Consider the following 27,235-nt stretch of genomic DNA (forward strand, 5'->3'; position numbering starts at 1 on the left):
GGGAGGGGCGTAGGGGCGGGGCTACAGGGAGGGAAAGGGCGGGGTTACGGTAGGGAGGGGGTAGGGGCGGGGCTACAGGGCGGGAAGGGGCGGGGTTACGAGCGGCGTCAGCGGTCTGCGCAGGGGCAGAAAGGGGCGACGGGGACCTCTGAGTGCGCAGAGCCCCGCGCAGAGCCCCAACCAGAGCGGTGCGCGCCGGCGCCTGGCGTGCACACCCAGAGAGGTGGCGGGGCGGCGAGGGCGCCGTGGGGCCCTCACGCCGCCTATCGGGGCGACTACGGGTGCGGGGCACTGCTGCGCCGGAAGCATCCTGCTGCTGCTCGTCCTCTACTTCAAATTCCAGCGGCTCCGCAGCCCCGCTTCGCCGGGCGCCCCCTGCTCATCGTTAGCCTCCGCCACCTGCTGCCTTCCGTTCTCGCGGCCGCGGTGGCTTTCGCGCCCCACAGAGGGGCGGCGCGGATGGTGCGTGAGACGGCTTCATCAGCAGCCTGTAGGGTGAGTGCCGGCGGAGACCGCCTCCTTCTGCGCCCCGACCTAGAGGCTGTGCTCTCCTGACCTCGCCTCCCCCGCCTCGACATCTCTTCCTCCGGCCTCCCCGCCTCACTTCATCCGCTCCCAGACCTCACTCCCTCCACCGGTCCTCCTCGCTCGCTGATCTCCGCCCCTCCCCGTGCTCCCAGGCCCCTCGCCCACCCAGACCCCAGCCTGCTGCCGCAGCTCCTCAATCACCTGCTCGGGAGCTCATCTCACTTGTCTGCTTTCACCTCCTGATTTAATTCAGTAGGGCCCGAGACAGTGGTTTTGACACTTTGAGGAAAGAAACGAGAGGGTGAAGTCAAGAACTTCAAGAAAAAAAGTGGTAGTATTTGTGAAACTTGGAGAGGGTGATGAGAAGTGATTTAATTCATATATTATTTTGCTAAAATGAGAGGTAGAAATCTGACATAGCAACAATGTGTAAATTTTTTTTTAAAATGCTCATTATCAGTTGTAAACCTTTGCTTTCTAGGAAGTGAAATAGTTTTATTCAGGTCCTCAGAATGCAAATTGTGCTCTATAAGCTATTTTTACTATATTTTCCTCCTTATAGGTTCCACCACACCAAAATATAAGGCGAGATTGCAAAAATGGCTCAGAGAACCCCTACTGAAATGGACAGATAATTAGCTATGCAGCCAGTAGATTTCATTAAACTAGAACTTGATCGTTAATTGAAATTTTTTATTTTTTTATTTTTTTGTCTTTTTGCTATTTTTTGGGCCGCTCCCGCGGCACATGGAGGTTCCCAGGCTAGGGGTCTAATCGGAGCTGCAGCCACCGGCCTACGCCAGAGCCACAGCAACGTGGGATCCGAGCCGCGTCTGCAACACCACAGTTCATGGCAACTCCGGATCGTTAACCCACTGAGCAAGGGCAGGGATCGAACCCGCAACCTCATGGTTCCTAGTCGGATTCGTTAACCACTGCGCCATGACGAGAACTCCCTGAAATTTTTTAAAAAACTACTCTTACTCCTATTGAAGATTTAAATCTCACTGAGATTGACATTTCAAAGGACGAGCTACCCAACGTGTCATTGAAGATGTGATTTTTCCAAGCTTGGGAAAGAAACTATTTTTGTGTGTGTGGTCCAGAAGTTTCACTTATACAAAGATTTGAAATAGAAATGTATATTTCTCAGGTCGTAAGTTTCCTTTTAAAAAGTCCTAAAATCCCTAATAATTTATTACTGCTTTTATCTTAACAGGTTTAGAAGAGCAAAACCTTTGTAGCATTATCAAAATATTGATAATCACTAACCTATGTGGTAACAAACTCAAATATTATGTATGTTATGATTCCTTAATACATACCTACATATATATTTTTTTTTTTCTTTTTTCCCTTTTTATAGCTGCACCTGTGGCCTATGGAAGTTCCCAGGTTAGGGGTTGAATCAGAGCTGCAGCTGCCAGCCTACATCACAGCCAGGCAATACTGGATCCAAGCCTCATCTGCGACCAGCACCACAGCTTGCAGCGTTGCCAGATCCTTAACCCACTGAGCCAGGCCAGGGATTGAATCCGCATCCTCACAGACACTACGTCCAGCTCTTAACCTGCTGAGCCACAATGGGAAGCCCTCTTTTTTTATATTTTGCAGGAAACAAGAAAATGTCGTAGAAATCATAATTTCACTTATTTGATGGCCTCAGTGATTCTGATATTCTAATAATACCAACCCTTTCCCAATAAACATTAATCTGAGAACTTCAACTATATAAGACTTGAAACCTGGGAGGAAGCTATAGGTGTGTGTAGGTGTTGCTATAGATGCAGTAGATTGCACTCTTTATATTAATGTCTGATGCCTGCCGGCAGTGTTCAGGCAAGGCTGAGGTTTAAAGAGGGCCGTTCATGCAGAGCCTGACATATCCTCAGTGGCAGATACTGGGTCACAGACGTGAAAGTTCTGATCTACAAGAAAGACTTTGTGCTGGTAAATTCTGTTTCTATTCCAGCTCCGTGCCCGGGAGCTTGGAGACGAGTGTATTGGGGTCTTTATTGGTACCAACGTCCCCCTCTTCCTCATCCGTTCCATCTTGCAGCCCCACCCTGATGTGTCTCCTCGTCTTTTCCATCCTTTTTCTCTCTCTCATCATCCCTGCTCTGGTCCCACCCCAATCAGAAGGAATTTTCTAAGCCAACTAGAAAATTGTGGCTCGCTGGTAACAAACCTGACTAGTATCCATGAGGATGCAGGTTCAATCCCTGGCCTTGCTCACTGGGTTAAGGATCCAGCGTTGCCGTGAGCTGTGGTGTAGGCTGGCAGCTGCAGCTCCAATTCAACCCCTAGCCTGGGGACTTCCATATGCCACAGGTACAGCTCTAAAAAGCAAAAAAAAAAAAAAAAAAGGCATTTTAACATACAGACCCAGGCCTTTACCTTTTTTACTTACATCTAAAAAATACACGTATGAGGATTTGTATACATACATTTTCCTTTTGATAGACCAGTTGTTTCATGTACCTAAATATTTTTAAATGCTACTTGTTTTATTGAAATTAATCCTTTTGTAATTATCTGAGCGGCGAAGTCAATTGAAATAGTCCCATGTTGCTACCACGAGATCCTAAAGGCAGGTGGGATAAAGAAAAGCCTTCCATTCATCTGTCCTAGAATGACCCGTAGACCGTGTTGGCCGTAAAAATATTCCTCATCGTGACAGTGTGCGCAGAGTACGTAGTCGGTGTCCATAAACACAGTGGAGCCACAAGTTCCTTTAATCTCACAGTTGTGTGTCATTCACATGCTTAGCAAAAGTTACGAAATTATGTCAGTTTTTCTTTATTCTTGTTGGATGTTATTATGTCCATTCTTCATTGTTGAATTGCCTAATTTGGTGAAATGGCTATCTTTTGTTCATTTTCAGGAAATTAGGAAACATGAGGAAGCATTTAAGGACTTGATTTAGTAGAGGTTTATGTCCTGATTACACGTCTGGCTCCACTGGTTGTACTTGCTGTTGCATGAAGTTACTTTCTCTCAATACTGTTGACCACAGTGTTCTTTCTTGAATTTTCTGCTTTCAGAGAAGGGTTCCAGTCACAAAAGCACGTGTGACACGTTGTGACATTCGCTGCTAAGACGAAACGCCGACGTGAGATCCATATACTTGCTGTAGTGTTCTCAGGTGTGATTGGATGTACTTCAGCAGGGTTTTATGCTGCTGACCTGTAAGGAAAAAAAGATATTAAAAAGGGTAACAAACACCCAGGACCTGTACCCTCGGCACTCTGGGGTGATCTGGAACAGTACAAGGTGTTCCAGCATCTTTGCACCTCGTCTGAGCCCTCAGCCTAGACTCATGCACATTTCCTTCCCTGGAAGTTGTCACCAGATGTCTGATGTTCCAGGATGGCCAGCAGTCTCCCAGCAGAGTTTGATGTGATCGTGTTAGGGACCGGTTTGCCTGAATCCATCCTTGCAGCTGCATGTTCCAGAAGTGGTCGTCGGGTTCTGCATCTCGATTCAAGAAGTTACTATGGAGGAAACTGGGCTAGTTTCAGCTTTTCAGGATTGCTCTCCTGGGTGAAGGAATATCAGCAAAGCAGTGACCCTGAGGAAGAAAGTCCTGCTTCATGGCAAGACCTGATCCATGAAACAGAAGAAGCCGTCGCTCTTCGAAGGAAGGATGAAACCATTCAACACCCAGAAGTTTTTTGTTACGCCAGTCAGGATGTGGATGACAATCCTGAAGAGATTGATGTTCTGCAGAAAAATCTTTCCTGGGTGGCACCTGGCACCCTCATTAAACCTCAGGACTCTGCAAGCTTGTCTGGAGAAACACCCTCGTACGTCACTGGCTCTGAAACGCCTGCCAAAGACACTCCAGAAAACGGTGGAGAAATGACTGATAGATCAGAAACCCTGGTGACGGAAGAATATGGTGGAGGTGAAACCTGTAAACACACAGTTTCAGATGGCACTAAAGATGGCATCAGACCTGTATTGGAAGACCACGGCAATCCGCCAAAGAGGAAGAGGATTACCTACGCTCAAATAGTGAAAGAAAGCAGGAGGTTTAATATTGATTTGGTATCAAAACTGCTTTATTCTCAGGGATTGCTGATTGATCTTTTAATCAAATCCAATGTTAGTCGTTACGCAGAATTTAAAAATGTCACCAGGATTCTTGCGTTTCGAGAAGGCAAAGTGGAACAGGTGCCTTGCTCGCGAGCAGACGTCTTTAATAGCAAAGCGCTCACTATGGTTGAAAAGAGGGTGCTGATGAAATTTCTTACATTTTGTTTAGACTATGAGCGTCATCCTGATGAATACCAAGATTTCATGCAGTGCTCATTTTCCGAGTACTTAAAAGCCAAAAAATTAACCCCCAGCCTCCAACATTTTGTCCTGCACTCAATCGCAATGACCTCGGAGTCGTCTTGCACTACAATAGATGGCCTTAAAGCCACCAAAAACTTTCTTCAGTGTCTTGGACGGTTTGGCAACACTCCCTTTTTATTTCCCTTGTATGGCCAAGGAGAAGTGCCCCAGTGTTTCTGCAGGATGTGTGCGGTTTTCGGTGGAATCTATTGTCTTCGTCATAAAGTGCAGTGCCTTGTAGTTGACAAAGAATCCGGAAGATGTAAGGCCATCATAGATCACTTGGGTCAGAGAATAAGCGCGACCTATTTCATCGTGGAGGATAGTTACCTTTCCGAGGAGACATGCTCGCGTGTGCGGTACAAGCAGATCTCCCGGGCCGTGCTGATCACGGACGGCTCGGTGCTGAGGGCAGATTCCGAGCCTCCCATCTCCGTCCTGATGGTGCCTCCGGCGGAGCCGGGAGCGAGCGCCGTCCGCGTCACCGAACTGGGTTCTTCCACCAGGACCTGCATGAAGGACACCTGGCTGGTGCATCTGACCTGTTCATCTTCCAGAACAGCAAGAGAAGACTTGGAGCCGGTGGTGAAGCAGTTATTCACCCCGTACGCTGACCCAGAAACAGACAAGGAAGAGCTTCGGAAGCCAAGGCTCCTGTGGGCCCTTTATTTTAACATGAGAGATTCCTCCGGCGTCGGCAGAAGCTCGTATACCCGGCTGCCTTCCAATGTGTACGTCTGTGCCGGGCCCGACGCGGGGCTGGGCAGTGAGCTCGCCGTCAAGCAGGCGGAAACGCTCTTCCAGGAGATCTTTCCAAGTGAGGAATTCTGCCCCCCGCCGCCACATCCGGAAGACATTTACTTCGATGGTGGCGACAAGCAGCCAGCACCCCCGGGAGCCGATAGTGGCATCACGGCCACCCGAGACTCCTCTGGGGAAAGCAAACCCGCAGAAAGCCCAGGAACGCACCTTCAAAGTTAGGAAAAAAGCAACCTGGAAATGCTACTTTGGGCCTTTATCCTAGCATCAGAATAGTTCTCCTTAAAGGAGCGTTTTCTCTGTGCGTAAGAGAAGTGGTTCTGTCATGAATGCTGCGTGGAGCTTCTCTGCAGTTCTCTGGAGAGGTTCAGGCGTCCGGTGTCTTTGTCAGTCCCTCGGTAACTGATTTATGGTTGTTGGACCTCGTTTTGTTTCAGGATGCGCACCGTGACCCAGGATCTGAAGCAGGGTTACCGTGATTTACTTGGGAGTATAGCTGAGGGTTCCGTCTTAGCAGTGGTGCTTCAAGGAAGGAGATGGGCTTCAGATTTTATTATTGGCTACAGAGCAGTAACATCTAAAGGATGCTTCAGTTACTTTTGTAGCTGTTACAGTTGCTACCGCCTCAAAGAGTGAAACATACAGAGGGCATTATATGGATCTTTTGTTCATAATAAAAACATAGACGTGGTGGCAGCGTTTGCAACTAATGCAAGTGCCAATATGACCAATGGGTCTGTCTGTAATTGTTGGGAGAATAGCTTTGCCTGGTTCTCCGTTTGTGAAGGTGGCGGTGTGATTCTCCTACCTGATGGACCCTGGTAACCAGTAAGGTTGCCCCTGCAGTCTTCAACATTGCGCAAGAGTCAGAGTTCAGTCAGTAGTCAGCTCTTTCTTGGAAGGTTCAGGCCAAGGAAAATCTAGGGCAAGAGATTAGTTCTGGTGTAATACTTCAGGAAAGTTCTGCAGAGCACTGCCCTGGCACCTCAAAGCAAAGAACTTCTCAGTAATCCAGGCTAAGAGGAAAAACAACTTGCTCTAGGAAAAGATATTTCAGCCGCCGGTCCTTAGATCCTGAAGGAGAAACTGAATGGAGCATTTTTCACTGGGGATTACAGATGGTTTTTGAAATCTGTCAGTGGATTTCCCAAGGGTTCTCAGTGCAGGTGGCCCTCAGCACCTTCTGGGCTCCCCGCTTTGATCAGCAGCACGGCGGGAGGGTTGACCACGCCTCTTTGGTGGAGCCCACCCCCCAGACCAGGACTTAACCCCCTGCGGAATCAGCGCCTGCCTCTCAGCTGTTCTCAAGGGGATGGAAGCATTCTTTTTCCAGAGCCACCACAAGTCACAAAGCTGGTTGTCCGCCAGCGGTGGCAGAGCCCGAGGAGCTGTTAGAGGAGTGAACGGCCTTCCCTTCCAGCCCCCAGTCCCCCAGGGGACGGTTATCCTGTGGGAAACGAGCCCGTTAGTCCCGGTCTTTGTCCTGGAGGAGCATTTACTGTGGACTTAGCGTCCTCTCTCCTTGCAGCTGCTCAGCAGCCCTGTGAGGCAGGTACATTTCTGAAGAGGAAGGAAAGACTTCGTAACTCTTTTTTTTTTTTTTTGGCTTTCCAGGCTAGGGGTCGAATCAGAGCTGAAGCCACCGGCCTACGTCAGATGCCGGATCCTTAACCCACTGAGCAAGGCCAGGAATCGAACTTGAAACCTCATGGTTCCTAGTCGGATTCGTTAACCACTACGCCAAGTCGGGAACTCCAAGACTTCCTAACTCTTGAGTCTGGTGTGTGTGTGGAAGGGCCACACCGGAGCACAGGCTCTCATGATTTCAAAACCTTTCCAGTGAGTGCCAGCTGTTAGGAGAGGGGGGTGCTTTGGGGGAGCAGGAGGAGATGGTCACGGAGGCAGGCTGGCGGTGCTCGGGAAGCAGGCAGACATCCCAGCTTATTGTTGAGGCAGCAAAGTATGGAAATAAAGATTGATTTAACATGTAGCGCCGTGCTACCAATCTTGTTGAAGCAGAATTTGTCTGAATTTGAACAAAATAAGGCCTTTCAATGTATCTTTTGAGCTGAACATTGTGTTTTAAAGAGTAACTGGTGTTACTAGGTCAAAATTTGCTCTGAATAGTCTTGCTGCTCTTCTGTCTGTGAGGAAAATGAAACAAGAAGGAGTTAAGTACTTTGCAGCTTTACTGAAAGAGGAGACCTCACGAATTGATATTACTATATATAGATATTGAATACAGCAAGGTGTATTACTGGGTGGATGCTAAGCTTTAAACCTATTAAAACCAGCGAAATGTCTGAAATAGACCTAAAAATGAGTTGTTAAAATAAAAAAGAATGTAAGATGCTAAGTAAAATGGAGATCGGTAACTTGGACCTATTGAAAAACGTTTCAACATCATGAATGTTTTTATTCATAAGAATTTGAGAAGAATGGTGAGGAGTTGCAAAAGATGGTAGAACCAAAGATAAAGAAACCGGAAAAAAAAAAAGTGTTCAGTAAATTAAGGGACTTAAAAACTAACAAAATGCATAAATTCCTTTCCTACTTGAACACAAATCAAAATTGAAAAAAAGTTGTCATCAATAAAAAGCATTTAAAAAGCGGGGACTGTTATAACCTAGTATAATTTTCTGACACGTTGGAATTTTACCCTTATGGGCTTGTTGGTGAACTTTTTCAAAAGTTCAAAGAATAGTGTCTATTTATGTATGAGAGGGATAATATGTTAATGTTTGCTTTTTGAGACTAACCTGGCCTTAATACTAGAAGTCAAATGTTTTGAAAAGGGTCTCATTCTGAACAAATGCAAAATATTAGCAAATGAGACACAACATAAAAATAATTATTTACTGTGACTCAGAATTATAAGTTGGTGTTTAACAGAATAACCATTAAATCAGTATCAACAGAACAAAATAGTAAAAATCCAAAGTATTAACTATATATACCTTTAAAAATATTAGTAAAATTTACTCATTTTTATTATCTCTAGTAATGATTTTGTCGGTTTCTCATTGTAATAAATTATTTCTTACACCCAAGAACTAGCATCATTCCTCTTAGGAAAACATATAGGAACATTTCTCAAGCAGAAAGTAATAATCCTGGCACCATTTTTATTGATATATGGTTGAAAAAGCTTGTTGTAAGAAAACCTTAATAAACATTCATAAATGAGAAAGGAAAGAAAGCATGAGTAGTTTCTATTCATGCGGCTTTTTAACTAGTGAAACTTGTGGTATTTTAAATGTCCTGAGAAGACTTATTCAGGGAGTTGCTGACTCCAGCAGTGACAAACTACGGTTTAACGTGTTTGGGTATTAATATATATCAGCCGTTTAAAGACAGTTCTACAACTCCCTTGGGGTAAATTAAGGAAGGGGTTTATCTAGAAGCAGATTGAAAGCAATGCATCCCCGTGTGATGAGAAAGAAGTAAATAGGGAATCTGAACACCAAAGTTGTAGTCCTCACTTCTCACCAGTTGTCTAATCTTGGGAAAATCATGCTTGGCTTCCATTTCACCGTCTATAAAATAGAAAGAATGCTTTGCAGAAATTACGTGAGGACTAAATTAATGTAAATGAAGTCATACCCAAAGGACTGGCCCTAAAGGGACTTTAATGTGTAGCTTTGCTGCACTTCCCGAACCCTCCAAAGGGATGCTTGAGGTAATTGCAGAGACTTGTGATAAATTACTGAGGAAAATACACAAGCAGAGATAGGTCTTTTTAACTTGAGAAAAAAGAGAGTCTTGCACTTCAGCTTGTTGAGACATGCTGTTAAGCAGTCTTGCTATGTACACTATGGTGTTGAGTAGAAAGTTTAAGACTAATAAGCCAATGAGAAAAATAATTATGCTGGTGGAAAGAGTCACTGGACGTCAGTATGAAAAAAGAAATTAGATGCAATTCATATATGATGACAGTTCTTTCCACATAGAATAAGTAAAAGGTAAAATAAAAAAGAGAGTACAATTGTCACCGCAATTTCCTTTTTTTTTTTTTTTTTTGCTTTTTAGGGCCACACCCATGGCTTATAAAGTTCCCAGGCTAGGGGTCTAATCAGAGCTGCAGCTGCCGGCCTACACCACAGCCACAGCAACTCGGAATCCAAGCCCGTCTGCGACCTACACCACAGCTCATGGCAATGCCAGATCCCTTACCCACTGAGCAAGGCCAGGGATCGAACCTGCATTTTTGTGGGTACTTGTCAGATTTGTTTCCGCCACACCGCGGCGGGGACTCCCTCACCCCAATCAGTTTGCAAAGGAGAGTTTATGGCAATGAAAAATACTGACGAAGTAGGTGAGATCAACTAAGAAAAATGTAAAAGGTATACTAAATAGGAAGAAGCCAGAAGAAGAGATGGGATGAAAGCTATTTGCCTTACACAGGATAAAGTACTCAGTATTTTTTAAAAGGTGGATTCAAATTTCTAAGGCTCTGTGCTCTTTACTGGGCAAATTGATGAAAGGATCTAGTTCAGATGAGAAGATACAAATAAAAGTTAATTCTTTGAATGATAGTCAGGTTTCCTAATATTAAATGTATAAACTAAAGCAAGGTTGATTTAGTTCATGCAGTTATATTAGCAAAAGAATTTTTAATTGAATGTATCTTCATACAAGTAGCATTATTATATGAGTAGTTTTTTGAAGAACTATTTAGGAGAATATAATAAGAACTCTATAATCAGTCTGTCTTGATAGATCTAACTCACTTTGAGTAGCATATGCCCAGGAAAATGTTTTAAAAGAAAAATAAAGGTATTTGTATAAAGGTATTTCCTGCATTTAATTCATTTGAGTTAAAAAAAAAAAAAAAGCCCGGGAGTTCCCATTGTGGCGCAGTGGTTAACGAATCCGACTGGGAACCATGAGGTTGGCGGGTTCGGTCCCTGCCCTTGCTTGGTGGGTTAACGATCCATCATTGCCGTGAGCTGTGGTGTAGGTTGCAGACGCGGCTCGGATCCCACATGGCTGTGGCTCTGGCATAGGCCGGTGGCTACCAGCTCCGATTCGACCCCTAGCCTGGGAACCTCCATATGCCACAGGAACCTCCATATGCCACAGGAGTGGCCCAAGAAACAGCAAAAAAACAAAAAAACAAAACAAAAAAGCCCCCTAATCAGAAATTGGATGAGTCAATTTTCATGTTTTGCTGTTGCTATCATAGATTGTTATATAGCCATTAAATAATATTGGTATATGTAAAACTGTATGGAAAAACAGTTACATGAGACTCAAAAGTGTTAGAACATAAATCATTGTATTTACTGATTGTGTAAAAATTTAAGTCTACATTGGAAAGAATCAGAAGTAAATATTGTAATTAATTGGAGTCAAACATTAAGAGCTTTTTTTCCTGTAAAATACTGATGTGTGCAATAAAAAAGATGAAATGGTAAAAAGGAAAAAAAAGGTGTATTTTGACAATAGATGGATATATAGGTAAATAGCCATTTTTTAAGGGAAATCTCAGAGCTAGAAATAGAAAAAATAGAAACGACATTGATGCATTTCAAGACATCTGCATGGAGACACTGTATGCTAATTACAGTGTGGTCCCCAATCCAAAAGCACACTATTTGGGATTCTCGAAGGCCAGAGAAATGAGGTTGGGTTTGGACTGGGAGAAGTGGCCATGCCTGGGTCTGAGAAGTGTTGTCAGGGAGGCTGGTGCTCAGGACAGATTTCAGGACAGGATGCTGGCAGACCCTCGTCCGCCCGAGATCCAAATCAAGGTGATGTGATTCAGCCGAACATCAATTCTGGGTTGTTTTAGAATTTGCATTATTCTAGGGATTAGAAATAGAAAAATAAATAAGACAGACCCTCTGTACCTGAACCTCAATCTGTTGGAGGACACATGTTTTATTTAAATGAGGATTTAAAATGTTTTCTAGCCATCATACTCCCCATTATAACCACCTCTTAGCCCACAAAAGAAAAGGGAAATAAAGAGAAATCTACTGTGGGATGCATGGCATCATTTTAAAGTAGTGCCGAGATTTTTATTATGTAGTTGGAAACAAGCAGCTTAATAAAATTAGAAGGTAGATCAGTTAGTATTTTCTGAAATTTATTTAACATTCAGTTAATTAAGAGGTTTCTGACATTAGTAGAAGCTCTCTGTCTGGCCTGGGGGAGGAGGGAGAGATTGGGTCCCAGGAGCCCAAGGCATCAAGGGCACAAGGAGTAGGAAGTATAAAGAAATCACAGTGCCATTATAACCTTTCAAAAGCAAAAACTTCGGATTAGGACTGGTTTAAGCTGCCTTTGTCTTGGCAAGACAGGTGGAAGTTGCACTGTTATTGCGTTGAAGTAGTTGCTTCCTATGGACTCTTGAGTCAGTATTTTTACTGACAAAGGGGCACTGTTTCCAGTACAGTTTTAATCAATAACTGGATGTGTTCAGAGCAGGGGACATAATACCTTCAGCTTCTATAAGGCGTGAACAAAGAAGCTGGGCGATTCAACTGAGAGAATTTGACTTCAACGCTGAGTGTTAGGACAGAAGTTTTGCTACAGCATTTGTAGGAATACAGCTTTTTCTCCTGACAATTACATACATTTTTAATATGAACCTCAGGACAACTCTGTAAGGTGAGAAACAGGTATTGTATCCATTTTACAGATAAGACTTGGAGGAATTAAGTGACTTGCCTGGACTCTTTCCTAGTAAGTGTTCAGACCCATTAATTAGATTTGAAATGTAATTAATTATTACATTATTAATTATTTTTATTTGTCTTTTTTAGGGCCACACCCATGGCATTTGGAGGTTCCCAAGCTTAGGACTCAAACTGGAGCTGCAGCTGCCAGCCTACACCACAGCCACAGCAGCTCGGAATCTGAGCCACAGCTGCGACCTGCACCACAGCTCATGGCAATTCCAGAATCCTTAATCCACTGAGCAAGGCCAGGAATCGAACCACATCCTCATGAATCCTAGTGGGGTCTGTTACCTCTGGGAACTTCTGCTGTTGTTTTCTTTTTGGCTGCCCCATGGCAGGTGGAGTTCCAGGCCAGGGATCAGATCTGGGACACAGGTGACCCAGGTGACAATGCCAGATCTTTAACCCACTGTGCTGGGCTGGGGATGGAACCTGCATCCCAGAGCTCCCAAGACATTGCCGGTCCTGTTGCACCACTGCAGGAACTCCTCATACTAGCTTTTTAAAATCAAACACACAGGAATGAACAGACGGGGCATTTTGACCCAACAATACCTGTTCTAAGCACAGATTCTATTCTGATTGGTCTAGAGTCTAGGCTGTTGAAGCTATGCAATGTCGACATCTAGTGGCCAAATTGAGGAAATGACTTGGTTCTCAAACTCACTCATTGACCCATATTTAAGCTCCAGAAATTTGGCAGAAGGCACAACTCTTGTGCCTTCTGCCAAATTTCTACCATTTACAGCAGTGTTGCTCAAATATTCAATAGTAATAATAATGATATTAGCATTTTACTAACTACATTTATTTTCTCATTTAATACATACAGGATGAGACAGCATTTTGGTACAATTATTCCTATTTTATTTGTGAGCAAATTGGGATTCAGAGATGTTTATTTTCCCAGAGTCATGATAGTTATATTTAAAAATTGGAAAATTGGGAATTGAATCCAGGACTTTAGCCTCAAAAACTTTTCTCTATCATACATTTCATCTCATTTCATAATTTTTTATTTCTTGGTTTATAATTCATCTTTGTTTTTTTCATTACCTAGCCTGGTCCCTGGCATATTTTGTGTGCATGCTGTATGCTAGTTGATAAACATTATAATAGTGCATAACCATCAAGTTATATCACAAAGAAATTTACTGGACTCAAACTGGTGCCTGGAGTTAACATTCGAATACCTCCTCTCACATCCATGCTTTCATCTGCACTGTATCATTGGCCTTGAGACATCCTTACCCTTGCCTACTTGATAAACCACCCCCCATTCATCAATTCAATAGTTTTCTCTTAAAATTTTCCACAGGAGTTCCCATGGTGTCACCACAGTAACGAACCCAACTAATATCCATGAGGATGTGGGTTCAAACCCTCGCCTCACTCAGTGTGCTAAGGATCTGGTGTTGCCGTGAGCTGTGGTGTGGGTCACAGATGCAGCTCGGACCTAGTGCTGCTGTGGCTGTGGTGTAGGCTGGCAGTTGCAGTTGAGGCTCTGATTCGATCCCTAGCCTGGAAACTTCCATATGCCGCATGTGTGGCCCTAAAAAGTTAAAAAAAAAAATTGTTCATTTATATGATCATTTATATGTAACACATATATGTTTAGATACACACAAATATAGACCTGAATGCGTATATGAAATTCTAACATTTATGAGTCATTGGATACATTTAAAGCGTAAGGGAGTTTATTTTAATTGTTACATTGATGTTACTCTTTAAACTGAAGGTGAAAAAAAATATAGTTCTTTACACATAGGAGAATATATGTTGTTTTTTAAAATTCTACTAAGAAAAACACTAGAGGAAGAAACTGAAGACCCCTGCGTGGACTAGGAACAGCCTGGAAGGCATGGTCGAGTTGGCACGAGCCCACAGTGACTGTCCCTACCTCCTCACACGTCTGAAGTCTAAGCGGTTCTTCAGACAGCTTCAAAGAGGATCCCTTCGCCCTTCTGGACGTCCTTCCTCCAGTCCAAAATGCCCTCCCTGGAGTTCCCCTTGTGGTACAGCGGTAGCAGACCTGACTGGTATCCATGAAGATGCGGGTTCACTCCCTGGCCCCATTCATTGCTGTGAGCTGTGCTGCAGCTCAGATCCCGCGTGGCTGTGGCTGTGGCTGTGGCTGTGGCACAGGCTGGCTGCTGCAGCTCCAGTTTGACCCCTGGCCCAGGCACTTCCATGTGCCATGGGTGTGACCCTAAGAAGAAAAAAAAATTGTATCAGCTCATTGTTTTAACCATAAGAGCACATCTATCCATCTGTAAGATACACTGAGATTTGCTAAACTACAACCAAATTATTTGCAACAAGTTTCCTTGCCTGTAAAGGACTAAATGACACTCAAGGTAAATTAACTGAATCTGAAGATAGAACTACACTTGAACATTTAAAGACAAGGATATTATTAAACAACGTTATATTTAAGAAGAGAGTTTGTGAACTAAATAAAATGAATAGTACTTTATTAAGTCAGCTTATTATGCTATTAGCTTTTAGTTTTTCTTCTATGAATATAATCGGTTAAAGAAAAGATAGAATCAGTCTTTCGGTAACTAAAAATTATAAGGTGAAAATTGATTCACCAGAATCTATGGCCAGAAGACAGCACAGCTAATGATATTGTCTCCAGAATTTCGTATTACAACTTGAATTTAAATCCATTATTTGCTATTATATTACCATTTTCTAAAGTATTCCCTTCTACCACATTCCAAAACTCAATCTTCCTACCACTTATGTGTTTACTAAATATCTGCTCATTTAGTTAATGAGCATTACTGACCATCACGTGCATCAGACACTTGGAATAGTACGGTCCCTGTGACAAAAATTGTGTCCTGGATTAAATGAAGACTCACTCTGTTCTGCCAGCTGCTGCCTGAGTCTAGGACCCCTTCACTTTCACTTTGCAAACTGCAGAATCACAAAACTTTGAGATGGGGAATGATTTTCAACCTTACAAGAAATTAATTTCTAAATTACGAGAAATTAATTTCTAAAAAATTAGCTGACTTGCCCAAAGTTAGAAAGCTGCCTGGTGAGGGCTGGGGTCCCTCTCGGATCCCTGGAAGCCCAGCCCCACCCTCCTCCCATCATCACACCTGTATTCCTTTCTTTCTCCATCAGATCCGCTTTTCCTACCAGCACTCTGGATCCCTCACTTGTCAAATATTCATGCTGGTGTGTGTTCCAGCACCTTGCCATTTCATTTTCTCCCCCATATCTACTCACATACTTTGTAGTAGCTTCTTTGTTTTTTGGGTTTTTTTTTTGTTTTGTTTTGTTTTTGTCTTTTTTTGCCATTTCTTGGGCCGCTCCAACGGCATATGGAGGTTCCCAGGCTAGGGGTCGAATTGGAGCTGTAGCTGCCAGCTTACACCAGAGCCACAGCAACGCGGGATCTGAGCCGCATCTGCAACCTCCACCACAGCTCACGGCAACACCAGATTCTTAACCCACTGAGCAAGGGCAGGGATCGAACTCGCAACCTCATGGTTCCTAGTCGGATTCGTTAACCACTGCGCCACGATGGGAACTCCTGTCTTTTTGTCTTTTTAGGGCCACACCTGTGGCATATGGAGGTTTCCAGGCTAGGGGCCCAATCGAAGCTGTAGCCACCAACCTACACCACAGCCACAGCAACGCGAGATCTAATCCACATCCTGTGACCTACACCACTGCTCGTAGCCAAGCCGGATCCTTAACCCGCTGAGCGAGGCTGTGGTAGATTTATCTCCATTAACCACTCTCTACTCCTCAGGCGGCTTAGAAGTCTCCTTGTAATTCCCAACCCCTGTTCCCTCCTCCCTCCTTACATTTAAGAAGCTGTTGACAAAAAACAAAAACAAAACACAACCCTAAAGTTGAGAGTTAAGTTTTATTTGGGGTGAAATTAGGACTTAAGCCCAGGAGACAGCATCTCAGGGAGCCCTGAGAAACCCCTCCCAGGAGGTGAGGGAGGAAGCTAAGATATATGAGTTTTTGCAACAGAAGGGACGTTAGCAGGAACGAAAGATTTACAGAAAACCAGATTAAAGAAAGCCAGTTTCTGTGGGAAGATGTAAGAGTCTGGGCTTCCTGGAATCACCCCTTTGATCTGCATCTCAGCTGGAGGCCAGTCTTTGTTTCTCCCCTGAGTTCCCTTGGGGCTCACTGGCCCACTCCTGGGAGTGGCTGGTCTCACTGAGGACCGAGGACCGTGACATCTTTGGTTTTGTCCTCTTAACGACAGCCCCGGAGGCAGTCGTTCAGAGAGGAAAGGGGACCCTCGGGACACAGGTCCTCACGGTGAAGGGGAGGTCACGCAGCAAGCCCACGGTTTACAGAGTTTGCTGCTGGGCTCGTGAGTGTTCCTGCTGGTCCGGGCCCCGGGCCTCCGTCACCAGGAAGGATTTCAGTGGTTTTCTAGATGGGAGCAGATGCAAGAACTGCGCTCATAAAGTCTCCTAAAAATATCTAAGTCTCTGAAGACCTGCTCCTCCAGTTTCCCAGAGCACAGAGGGCCTCGCTCCCGGTCTCCACCCGGAGCTCCGCTCAGGGGATGCGGCCGGTCGGTAGCGGCAGGGGCTCGTTGTTCTCCGCGTAGAGGCAGACGGCAAGCGCCACACTCCCGTTCCCATCCTTCAGGTAGCTACCTCCACATCACCAAACAGCTGACGATACTGACACTCAGCTGGATGTCCCTTCCGAGTGTTCTCTCTTGCACCTATCATAGGACTTACGGCTCCATATGGACATATCTTTTTTTTCTTTTCTTTTTCTTTTTATTTATTTATTTTTTGTCTTTTTGCCTTTTCTGGGGCCACTCCTGCAGCATATGGAGGTTCCCAGGCTAGGAATCTCATTGGAGCTGTAGCCGCTGGCCTACACCACAGCCACAGCAATGCCAGATCCGAGCCGCATCTGCGACCTACATGGCAACGCCAGATCCTTAACCCACTGAGCAAGGCCAGGGACCGAACCCGCAACCTCATGGTTCCTAGTCAGATTCGTTAACCACTGAGCCACGACGGGAACTCTGAATATCAAGTAATTCTTAAAAACAAAAGTGATCTGGAAGCACAAGACTTACAGTTAATGCTTCCCAATGTCATGATGGGCTAACGTTGTGGCTTCCTAAGTTAGAAAATGCCATATATCAAAATTTTAACTGGAACATATTATTTTTTTTTCAATCGATCCCCCCTGCCTCTGAAAAAAAATTTTTTTCTTTCCCCAGGGGGAGAGGGGAGTATAGGATATGGCTGGGAAGAGTAGTAGTTATATTAGCAGTATTTTGTTGTTATGATAAACTTTGTATTCAAACTTGGTAAAAGCCCATTAGCTGCCAAGAGGGAATAAGAAATAAATTTCCAAAAATGTACAATTTCCTTTAGAGAAGTTTCAGAACCAAAAGGCTAATTTCCATGAAACCTGTAGAGAAAGAAGTTGAAAAGTCCATTCGTAAAACTTTTATTCCACTTGCTTGAACTTAGTACACGTGTCCTTCACAATTATGCTTGGATTGTTCATGACAATTTCATGAGACATTAAACAAAGCTAGCCATCATCTCACGTTATTTCCCTGTCAACTATTTTTATAGCACATGCATGTCAGGCAAGTATCAAAAAAAAAAAAAGCAAAAAAGCAAAAAAAAAAAAAAAAAACCTAAAAAAAGTTAAATACATGGTACGCTTGCTGTGACCGATTCACAATCTCTTTCTTCTCATCACCAGCAGCGACCTCAGCCAGGTGACAGTAGGAGTCTCCTTTCATTTTCAAGTAAGAGACTTTGCTCTCTGCTTGTGAAGCATTGGGGATCAAGTACTTTAACAAGAGACAGTACAGCATTGCCGATATCTCAGCTCGGTCTCAATTTTCTCTCTGTATTCTCCAGCCATCTGCTGGTTTTTTCTCAGCACCTTCTGTCTTTTGCCCAATATTTGAGACGACGCTCCAAGATGACCTACGGGCTCCTACAACATTTTTAGAAGCAACTGAGAGAAGATTCCTCTCCTCATTGGATAATTCAGCTCCTTGCTCAGTTCCAGACTTCACACAGGCTGCCATGTCATCGATATACCGCTCAGCCTGCTTGGCCAGTTGGTTCTTCTGCATTTTTATCCACGACTGGATGTTGTGTCTGGAGTGGGTGGCGGCAGACAGGCTGGGGCTCGGCAGTCTCTGGGTGGCAGTGGCGAGGCTGAGACTCTGTCCCTGGATCTCACTGCTCACAGGCTACAGCAGCTCCACAGACAAGGGGTTTCCTTGGGCTGGGCTTTTAATTTTATTTACTTATTTATTTCGGCTTTTTAGGGCCCCCGCTTGTGGCATATGGAGATTCCCAGGTCAAGTCTGTTTCATCCTATCATACCACACCCACCCCCTTTCGATGATAGCGGCACCCCCCACCCCCACCGGGTCCCCAATCTTCTACTGCAAGGCGGGTGGGCACTTCAGGCTGGACACATCAGAGGCAGAAGCAGGCTTCATTTACTTTACATCAGGGGACCTGGGCCTTCTCAGGGCTCCAGCAGCACTGGGCTAGCCATGACCCCAGGCCTGGGACAGCCTGATCCTGCCACTGCGTGACTCTCTCACCCTGTCACTGGATGTCACAAATGTGGTATCACTGTGACACTGACCCACAGCCTCCAACTGCCTAATGCTTTTCACCCTGACTGACAATCTTGGACTCCTTCGGTTTCCTTAGGGCTGGGGAAAGAGGGTTCTGACTCTCCCATTCTTTCTACTGGTGCTTTCTTCTAGAAGTTGTCCCCCTCGACAGGGACAACTCCTTCCTCTGAACCAAGCAGTCACCACGGCAGTCGCGTTGTTTCCTATTAAAAAGACCTGAGACACTGTTGTTAAAATAAATAATGCATTTATTACCTATGACTGGCAGATTCTATTTCTGATTTATTGTTTCCGTGTTTCAAAAGAATTTCAAAGTAACAAAATGATTTTATACAATAGACGATGCAGGGTGGGGCTGGACTCAGGGGACCACTCCATTTTTCAGCGGGTGGGCAGAACCCTCTGGCTCCAAACATGTTTGGAACTGGTTGACTTTCCGCTGAGTCCTGGTCCCAAAACCTCAGGAAGTTAAGTTCCCCACGCAGGGGGCTGGAACGTGTTCAGCCACAGCGATGAGGTGCTAGTTCAGATGCGAGAAGAGGAACTTCCCAGAGGAGCAACAAAACCTCTGAAGCAGAAACAGGAAGACAAAAGGGCATTTCCTTGTGCTCCTCCAGGGTCTCCACTCAGAACAGCAGGGGCTGCCTTAGAGCAGCGGAAGGAGGCCCATCTGATGCATGCACTTTCTTCTAGTAGCTTCAAGACAGGGCCCAGCAGGACCTACCCCCGGACCCAGGGGATCCAGGGAGCTACCAGTCCTGGATTAATGAGATGGCCCCGCCAATGACTCCAGCTCCTGGGAGGCGCAGCCACGTTGTTGATCACAACGGACCAGCACTGACACACTGGAGCTGGACCGATAGAGTTTATAACATTCGGGTCTGTACTCAATGTTCCGGATTGTGTGTTCAAAAGAAACAAAGCGGACACCCTTCTTGAGGTTAGAGAACTCGTGGTTGACCTGTTAGGCAGAGAAAGAGGTAAGTCCCATTGTGATCTGGCCTTTCTGTTGCATTAAGGCCCCCTGTCCCACGCGGACTTCGTGCTACTCCTCTTGCAGGGGTGGAGGCGAATCCCTGTCCCCTTGAATCTGGGCGGGTTTCCTTATAACCAGGAGTGTGGCGTGAGTGATGCGGAGTGACTGTTTCCAGGAAACTTCCGAGTAAGGCTGGGTCAGGAAGGCCACGCAGCTTCTGCTGGTGGTGGAGCCCTGACCCACCAGGAAGCAGCCTGAAGGGCCTGAAGCGCCATGCTATGAGGAAGCCGAAACTGGACCAAGCAGAGACATGCTATGTCTCTGAGACGAAGTTAGGGGCTGCCAGACCAGCTACGGCCTGCTGTATACACATTTACAACCTACCATGCCCTTCTGCTCCACCAGGGTCTGAATGCACCATGAAACACTGGGGCCAGAAGCTTCCAGCAGAGCCCTACTCATAGCAACCATGAGAGATAATCACTTCACTGCCTTTTTTTTTTTTTTTTTTTGTCTTTTTGCCTTTTCTAGGGCCGCTCCCTCGGCATATGGAGGTTCCCAGGCTAGGGGTCTAATCAGAGCTGTAGACGCCGGCCTACACCACAGCTACAGCAATGCGTGATCTGAGCTGCGTCTGCGACCTACACCACAGCTCATGGCAATGCCGGATCCTTAACCCACCGAGCAAAGCCAGGGATCAAACCTGGAACCTCATGGTTCCTAGTCGGATTCGTAAACCACTGGGTCACGACGGCAACTCCCCTCACTTCACTGCTCTTGATCCCAAGTCACCACCCTGGGGGGCAACCGGTCATGCAGCAATAGTTCATCAGAGACCTCACCAGCCTTTCCCCACACCCGTCAGACTCACCTGGAGGAAGACACACTTTCTTCTCGGCTGTTCGGGAAAACGCAAAGGAGCAAAACGATGCAGGATGGACTTGTTGGCATCTAGGAGGAGGACCGTTAGTTCATATCGATGTTTGCTGCTTTGCCGTCGTTCTATCCGCCTGGGGGATAAGGGAGGCCTTGAAAGTCAGGTGTTCTTCAGGGGAACCTGTCTGTTCAGCCTGAATGGCCTTCCCATGGATGCAAACCCAGAATGGTCGAGTTCCCATCGTGGCGCAGTGGTTAATGAATCCGACTAGGAACCATGATGTTGTGGGTTCGATCCCTGGCCTCGCTCAGTGGGTTAACGATCCGGCGTTGCTGTGAGCTGTGGTGTAGGTCACAGAAGTGGCTCGGACCTGGCATTGCTGTGGTTGTGGCATAGGCCAGCGGCTACAGCTCTGATTAGACCCCTAGCCTGGGAACCTCCATATGCCATGGGAGTGGCCTTAGAAAAGAAACCAAACAAAATCCAAAATGGTGCTGTGGGAGTGCCAGCTATGGCACAGTGATTAAGATCCAATGTTGCTGCAGATGTGGTGTAGGTTGCAGCTGTGGCTTGGATTCAGAACCTGGCCCAGGAACTTCCATATGCCATGGAAGAAGCCAAACACACACACCCAGAAAACCTTCCCAAATTGTGCTGGACTAGTCCCCAGGACTAGCACCATGTGTCACTTGGGAGCCAGGCCGCTCTGCCTGCTCAATGAACCCAACTGCACTAAACAAGCTCCCCAGCTGGTCTGCGTGCACATCCGAATTACAAGTGAAGACCTAGAGCAGAGCTTTTCAAGGCACCTCCTCCCCTGGCATTGCTCCTTGTTTCCATGGTGGCCAAAGATGTCCTTTCCAGTGTGTACGATGCTCACGTTGTAAGATTCAGTTTTCCTACCGGTTATTTCAAAGGATCCAGGGAAATCTTAAGAAGTGGTGATGGGGTTCCCAAACGTTCATCAAAGAACAGCCACCAATATCCATCGATAGTAACTAGGTAAAGCATGGACTCTTCACATGATGGAATCTGACACGGCCATGAAAGTAAACTAACCGCAGCCACATACAAATACGGGTGCATTTTACAAACTTGTTACTGAGTCATAGACGGCACATACGAACTACATAGATTACACATTCCATGACTCCATGTATATTATGTAGCCAAACAGACAAACTTATCTATGGCACATAATGGAATTAGGAGGGTACTACCCTGGGGTCAGAGGTGATGGAGGATGGGAAAGGAGGGTGCTGGTTGGGTGGGGGTTGCTGGCAACAGTCTGTGCTTGATGTAATGAGAATGTGTTCCGTGTGTAAGAATCACTAAGTTCCAAATCCATGATCTGTGCATTTTTAATGTTAGCAATTAAAAATTTAAAAACGAGGCGTTCTCCTGTGGTGCAGCAGGTTTAGGGCTCTGGGATTGTCACTGCAGTGGCTTAGATTGCTGCTGTGTCATGGATTCAATCCCTGGTCCTGGAACTTTCACATGCCACGGGCCCAGCCAAAAAAACACCACCACACAACTCAAGAGTAATGGGCGATGTAAAAATCACAGACAAGAATCTCCTTTTATAGAGATTTGGCATCACTACACTTCTTGGAATTCAAAGTCCATACTTCTCCCACAGATTTTTGTCCTAATGTACCACTAATATTTTTATGATCTTCTGACTTGCCTTTCATACTGTCATGTGCCAACCACCACATATATTGATACACATAAACAATATAAACAGAAATTAATTTTTCTCCCCTGTGACCACGAAGCTCTAAATGAAGCATCTGGAATCTTGAAAAGAAACTGTGTAGAAAAGCTCTGACCCTTGTCCAAAGGTAGGGTCTTTGCCATCCGCTTCTGGGAGGTCATCTCTGGACACTCGGAACCTTATGCCTGACAGTCTCTGTTTTGTTTGTCTGGAGCCCTTGAGTCACACTGGAGAGCCTGCGGCTGACTTGCTGGGGGCTGTGTCTACTTAATGAGCACTAGGCATTCTGGGAAGGCCAACAGGGTGACTTAGGAGTCACCAAGCAGGTATCAGCTGGCCTAAAGGCTGAGATGAAACACAGGATAAAGACCCAAGAAGAACTCCGCTGAGGGAGTTCTCATTGTGGAGCAGCGGAAATGAATCTGACTAAGAACCATGAGGGGGAGTTCCCACTGTGGCTCAGTGGTTAACGAATCCGACTAGGAACCATGAGGTTGCGGGTTCGATCCCTGGCCTTGCTCAGTAGGTTAAGGATCTGGCGTTGCTGTGAGCTGTGGTGTAGGTTGAAGACGTGGCTTGGATCTGGTGTTGCTGTGTCTGTAGTGTAGGCTGGTGGCTACAGCTCCAGTTGGATCCCTGGTCTGGGAACCTCCATGCCTTGGGTGTGGCCCTAAAAAGCAAAAAAAAAAAAAAAAAAAAAATAACAAACAACCCTCAAGTGAGCTTCTCTGGCTGGTAACAGCTCATCATACAGTCCCCCAAAGATGCCAGGACAGTCATGTGTCCTGGCTCCACTGGGAGAAGGCCACAGCAGTCAGCGTTTGATGCTGCCCTGTGACTTTCCTCTCGGCTAATTTTCATCTGTATCTCCCCGTAACAGACTGATTGTAAAAATCAGTTTCAGTGAGCTCACTCTTTCTACTGAGTTTGAGCTGGATGGGGGCTTTGGGAATCCTGCAAACTGGCCATTGGGAGGTGTCGATGGATTGTGTCCCTAACTCTGTCGTTGGCTCTGAACTTCTCACAGATGTTGGTGCCTGGGTCTCACCCCTGGCACTCAGCTCTAATGGGTATAGAGCGTAACCCGGACATCACTTGCAAATATTTCTGGGTGGTGTAGGCAAAATTGGGAATCACTGAGTATTACGATCAACTGGTACAGCATTGCTCAAAGCAACACAAATATGCCACAAAAGTGTGAGAAAAGACTAAATTAAAAACAGGAGCTGGAGTTCCTGTCGTGGCGCAGTGGTTAACGAATCTGACTAGGAACCATGAGGTTGCGGGTTTGGTCCCTGCCCTTGCTCAGTTGGTTGACGATCTGGTGTTGCTGTGAGCTGTGGTGCAGGTTGCAGATGCGGCTCGGATCACGCGTTGCTGTGGCTCTGGTGTAGGCTGGTGGCTACGGCTCCGATTAGACCCCTAGCCTGGGAATCTCCATATGCTGCGGGAGCAGCCCAAGAAATAGCAAAAAGACAAAAATAAATAAATAAATAAATAAAAATAAAAAAAATAAAAACAGGAGCTGACTGTAAACGCATCTGCTAAAGATTCTACACCACAGCTCGTGGCAATGCCGGATCCTTAACCCACTGAGAAAGGCCAGGGATTGAACTCACATCCTCATGGATTGTTAACTGTCAGGTTTGTTAACCGCTGAGCTACAACGCTAACTCCCCAATAGGTGAAAATTGTAAATGGTCACTTTACCAGTCCTTTCCACCTGGGGACCATCCAACACAGCGAGGGGCTTTCTTTTTCTGTACCCGTGGAAGACTGAGGCAGGAATTGGGAGGCACAACCAATGGTGCTCCCACCATAGATGTCATCTCCGGCTGATCAACTAGAGAACGGGGGACATAAACTTGTAGAGGATTTGGAATTTGCCTCCCTTAAAATCATCTGGCTCCCGTTTCCCCCCGGAAAGTCCTCATGGGCCCCGGTTTCAAAACCATCACTACAGAGCCCAAGCTCTGGAGTCACAGGAGTATGAGGCCCTGCAAGCCCCAACTCTGCCACCAGGGGACGTCACCACCCCTTTCTCAACTTCTCAGGTTAGGGTCTCAAAAGACACGTTACCACAGGGGCAAGGATCACACAGGGAACTCACTTCAAAGCACTGGCTGTGTGCTTGACTTATGACTCTGTCTTATAAAGATGGGGAAACTGAGGCACCCTGTGACGGGCCCAAGAGCTCTGGGTTAAAATCCAACCTGGCCTCTTCCAAATCAGGCCCCTTTGAGGGTGAGAGGACAGGTCCAGGTGTGTGCTCTGCTAAGTACTTGAGCTAGAGTTCCTGTCCTGGCACAGTGGTAACGAACCTGACTAGTACCCATGAGGACGCGGGTTCAATCCCTGGCCTCGTTCAAGTGGGTTGTTGCCCTGAGCTGTGGTGTAGGCCACAGATGTGGCTCAGATCCTGCATGGCTGTGGCTATGGCTGTGGCATTGGCCGGCAGCTGCAACTCTGATTTGACCCCTAGCCTGGGAACCTCCACATGCTGCTGGTGTGGCCCTAAAAGGCAAAAATAAATAAACGAATAAACAATAAGTACTAAGGCTATGATGGTGGTTCAGTCTCTTCCCACCTGCTGTACCCTAAGGGGTTGTTAGCAGGCCTCAATGAAGTCACTATGCAAAGGACTCACCAAAAAGACTCTTTTAAATCACACTCACCAATCAGAGACCCAAATCTCAATCTTGCCGCTGTCCAGGAGCTCTGGCCAGAGACCCTCCTCCTGCAGGTCCACCACTTGCTTCTTCTCAAACCACCTAGGAAAGTGGGAGAACGGTCCATGGGAGCCAGCAAGCGCTCACCACCACCCCCGGCCCGTGGGGAACAGGGACGGTCACCTGTAGAGATAGCGAAAGCTGTTCTTCCAACCCGCCCTGCGGATGACGCCCTGCCACTTTTCCTTCAGAGCCACCTCCTCCTCTCTGCTCACCCGCGGCCTTTTCTGGAAGTCTTCTGTTAGATAAAAAATGTTTGTGCTCAGATTTCCTCAACCGCCCGCGCATCCAGGCATCAGTCCTGTGGGTTCCCCATGAGCCCCCCTGCCCCCACCTCGCACCTTCCCACAGGCCGGCGTGAACCTCTTTCCTGGGCTCCCTACCTTCGCCCTTGGGGTCCCGAAAGAGGTTCTGATGCAGAGGTCTGCGCACGCAGAAGCGGCCCAGGACGGAGGGCCTGGTGTCATCAGCGGGGGGCAGGCAGCTCTGGAGGACTGGCCACAGGGCGCGGTGGTCCCGGGCCAGGATGATCAGCCACAGGTCCTGGCAGTCCACCAGGGCGCGCCAGCGCCGGCACACCTGGCGGCAGTGTCTGATGAGCATGCGTGGGGGGACCTGGCTCAGCACCATCAGGAGCAGCTCGGATGGCAGTTGGTTCAGGCCCAGCGCCTCCTCCACTTTGGGCTCTGGCACGAGGTCCATCATGGGCTGGTCCAGGGAGGCCGAGTGGTCCGTGGCCTCACAAGGCATGGCGGCCACTGCGGGGGTAGAGACCTCAGCCACCAACAGCCCTGCCCTTGCCACCCGCACGCCAAGACAGTCAGCTGCCTCCCCAGCCCGCCCCCCAAGTCTAGTCCGCAGACTCCTAACCCATCCCTGCAGCCTCCCAGCTCATCCCGCACCGCCATGGGCACCACAGCACAGGAAGCCCGCGGGCCTCCGTGGCCTCGCAAACCCGAGAGTCTTACCCGGCGTCGCAGCCATTGCTCCCTGAGGGCTGACCTTCACCTTCTTGGGTGCGCCAAGAAGACAGGAACGCCAAGGCTGTCTTTTCCATAAGCCCGCCCTCCTTAAGGCCCCGCCCCGCCCCACCTCTGACTCCAGGGTCTCTGCCTGCCCCGCCCCCGCCCCGCGCCTACAAGCCCCGCCCCTCCGGTTCTCCAGGTCCCCCCCACTCTGGGCTGTATTCCACCAAGACTAGGGAGATTTTCCAGCAGGTCCCCAAGTGGAGCAGAAGTTCGGTCCTGACCAACCCGGTTCCCTCTTCACTCCCCCAGGCAATTTGAAGCAAATCTGAGAAATCCCACCCTTCTCTCCATAGCAATACACTTTTTTAACATAATTTCTAAGCTCGTCCGGATCCTTTTGCTAATGAGGTTATGAAAATTGTTTATGATCCACTCAATCGTGTGTTCAAAAAGGAGTGTGAAAGATAAAACACCTCAAGCAGGTTCAAAGGGCGCATACTGACGCTTCAAACCCCTTTCCCATTCTTCCATTTCCTTCTCAAAGACAGTCTCTGTTGGGGGTCCTGGATTCCATCCGTGCAATGCTCCCATGAAAAAGAAAAATATAATTGGATTCCAAAGGGACTTATTACCAAAGTTCTCTTTTGGTTTAGAGGTTAAGGAGCCAGCTTGTCAACACAGTGTTGGCACAGTTGCCACTGTGGAAGGGGTTGAATTCCTAGCCTGGGAACTTCCTCATGCCTTGGATGTGGCAAAAAAAAAAAAAAAAAAAAAAAAAAAAAAGGCTGAAAGGGGTTTACTGCCTAGAAGAAAAGGATTAGAGAGTAAGGGCTCCCAGGAGAGGAGGGTTACAATGCCCCAGGGGCCTTCGGGGGAAGTTGTGGGTGCCATTGTCATGTCACAGTTCTGGCAGTGTCCTCGGGAAGCAGGCACAGGACAGGGCCACCCAGAGGAGGAGAACTGTCCTGGATTCCTCATCCTCGTCAATGCCCTGGTCTTTTCAGGGACCAGGAAAGCCCGTTC

At 46.7% G+C, this 27,235-nt stretch overlaps 2 protein-coding genes across 2 annotated transcripts; one reads left to right on the forward strand and one right to left on the reverse strand.

Annotated features, from left to right (window-relative positions):
• Positions 101 to 10,462, forward strand: CHML (CHM like, Rab escort protein 2). The gene is made up of 2 exons (XM_021064370.1): positions 101 to 495; positions 3,573 to 10,462. Exon 2 carries the CDS (start codon positions 3,898 to 3,900, stop codon positions 5,848 to 5,850), a length of 1,953 nt encoding a protein of 650 aa, XP_020920029.1. The 5' UTR covers positions 101 to 495; positions 3,573 to 3,897; the 3' UTR covers positions 5,851 to 10,462.
• On the reverse strand, positions 19,709 to 26,785 carry LOC100521510 (F-box only protein 27-like). Its single transcript, XM_021065091.1, has 7 exons — positions 26,686 to 26,785; positions 25,628 to 26,002; positions 25,368 to 25,482; positions 25,191 to 25,286; positions 20,793 to 20,931; positions 20,057 to 20,197; positions 19,709 to 19,906 (listed from the first exon to the last, which is right to left on the reverse strand). The coding sequence occupies exons 2-7, from the start codon at positions 25,992 to 25,994 to the stop codon at positions 19,709 to 19,711; spliced, it is 1,056 nt and encodes a 351-aa protein (XP_020920750.1). The 5' UTR covers positions 25,995 to 26,002; positions 26,686 to 26,785.

This window comes from Sus scrofa, chromosome 10 (genome assembly GCF_000003025.6).
Source record: "Sus scrofa isolate TJ Tabasco breed Duroc chromosome 10, Sscrofa11.1, whole genome shotgun sequence".
In the NCBI taxonomy this organism is placed as follows: domain Eukaryota; kingdom Metazoa; phylum Chordata; class Mammalia; order Artiodactyla; family Suidae; genus Sus; species Sus scrofa.

Excerpts from the sequence above, each read along its gene's own strand:
- LOC100521510 (XM_021065091.1), bottom strand. The coding sequence starts at position 25,994 with ATGCCTTGTGAGGCCACGGACCACTCGGCCTCCCTGGACCAGCCCATG. Across the intron at positions 20,932-25,190 it reads GAGATTTGGGTCTCTGATTG|GCGGATAGAACGACGGCAAA; the intron begins GTGAGTGTGATT and ends CTTATCCCCCAG. Across the intron at positions 19,907-20,056 it reads TCACTCACGCCACACTCCTG|GTCAACCACGAGTTCTCTAA; the intron begins GTTATAAGGAAA and ends TCTGCCTAACAG.
- CHML (XM_021064370.1), top strand. The coding sequence starts at position 3,898 with ATGGCCAGCAGTCTCCCAGCAGAGTTTGATGTGATCGTGTTAGGGACC.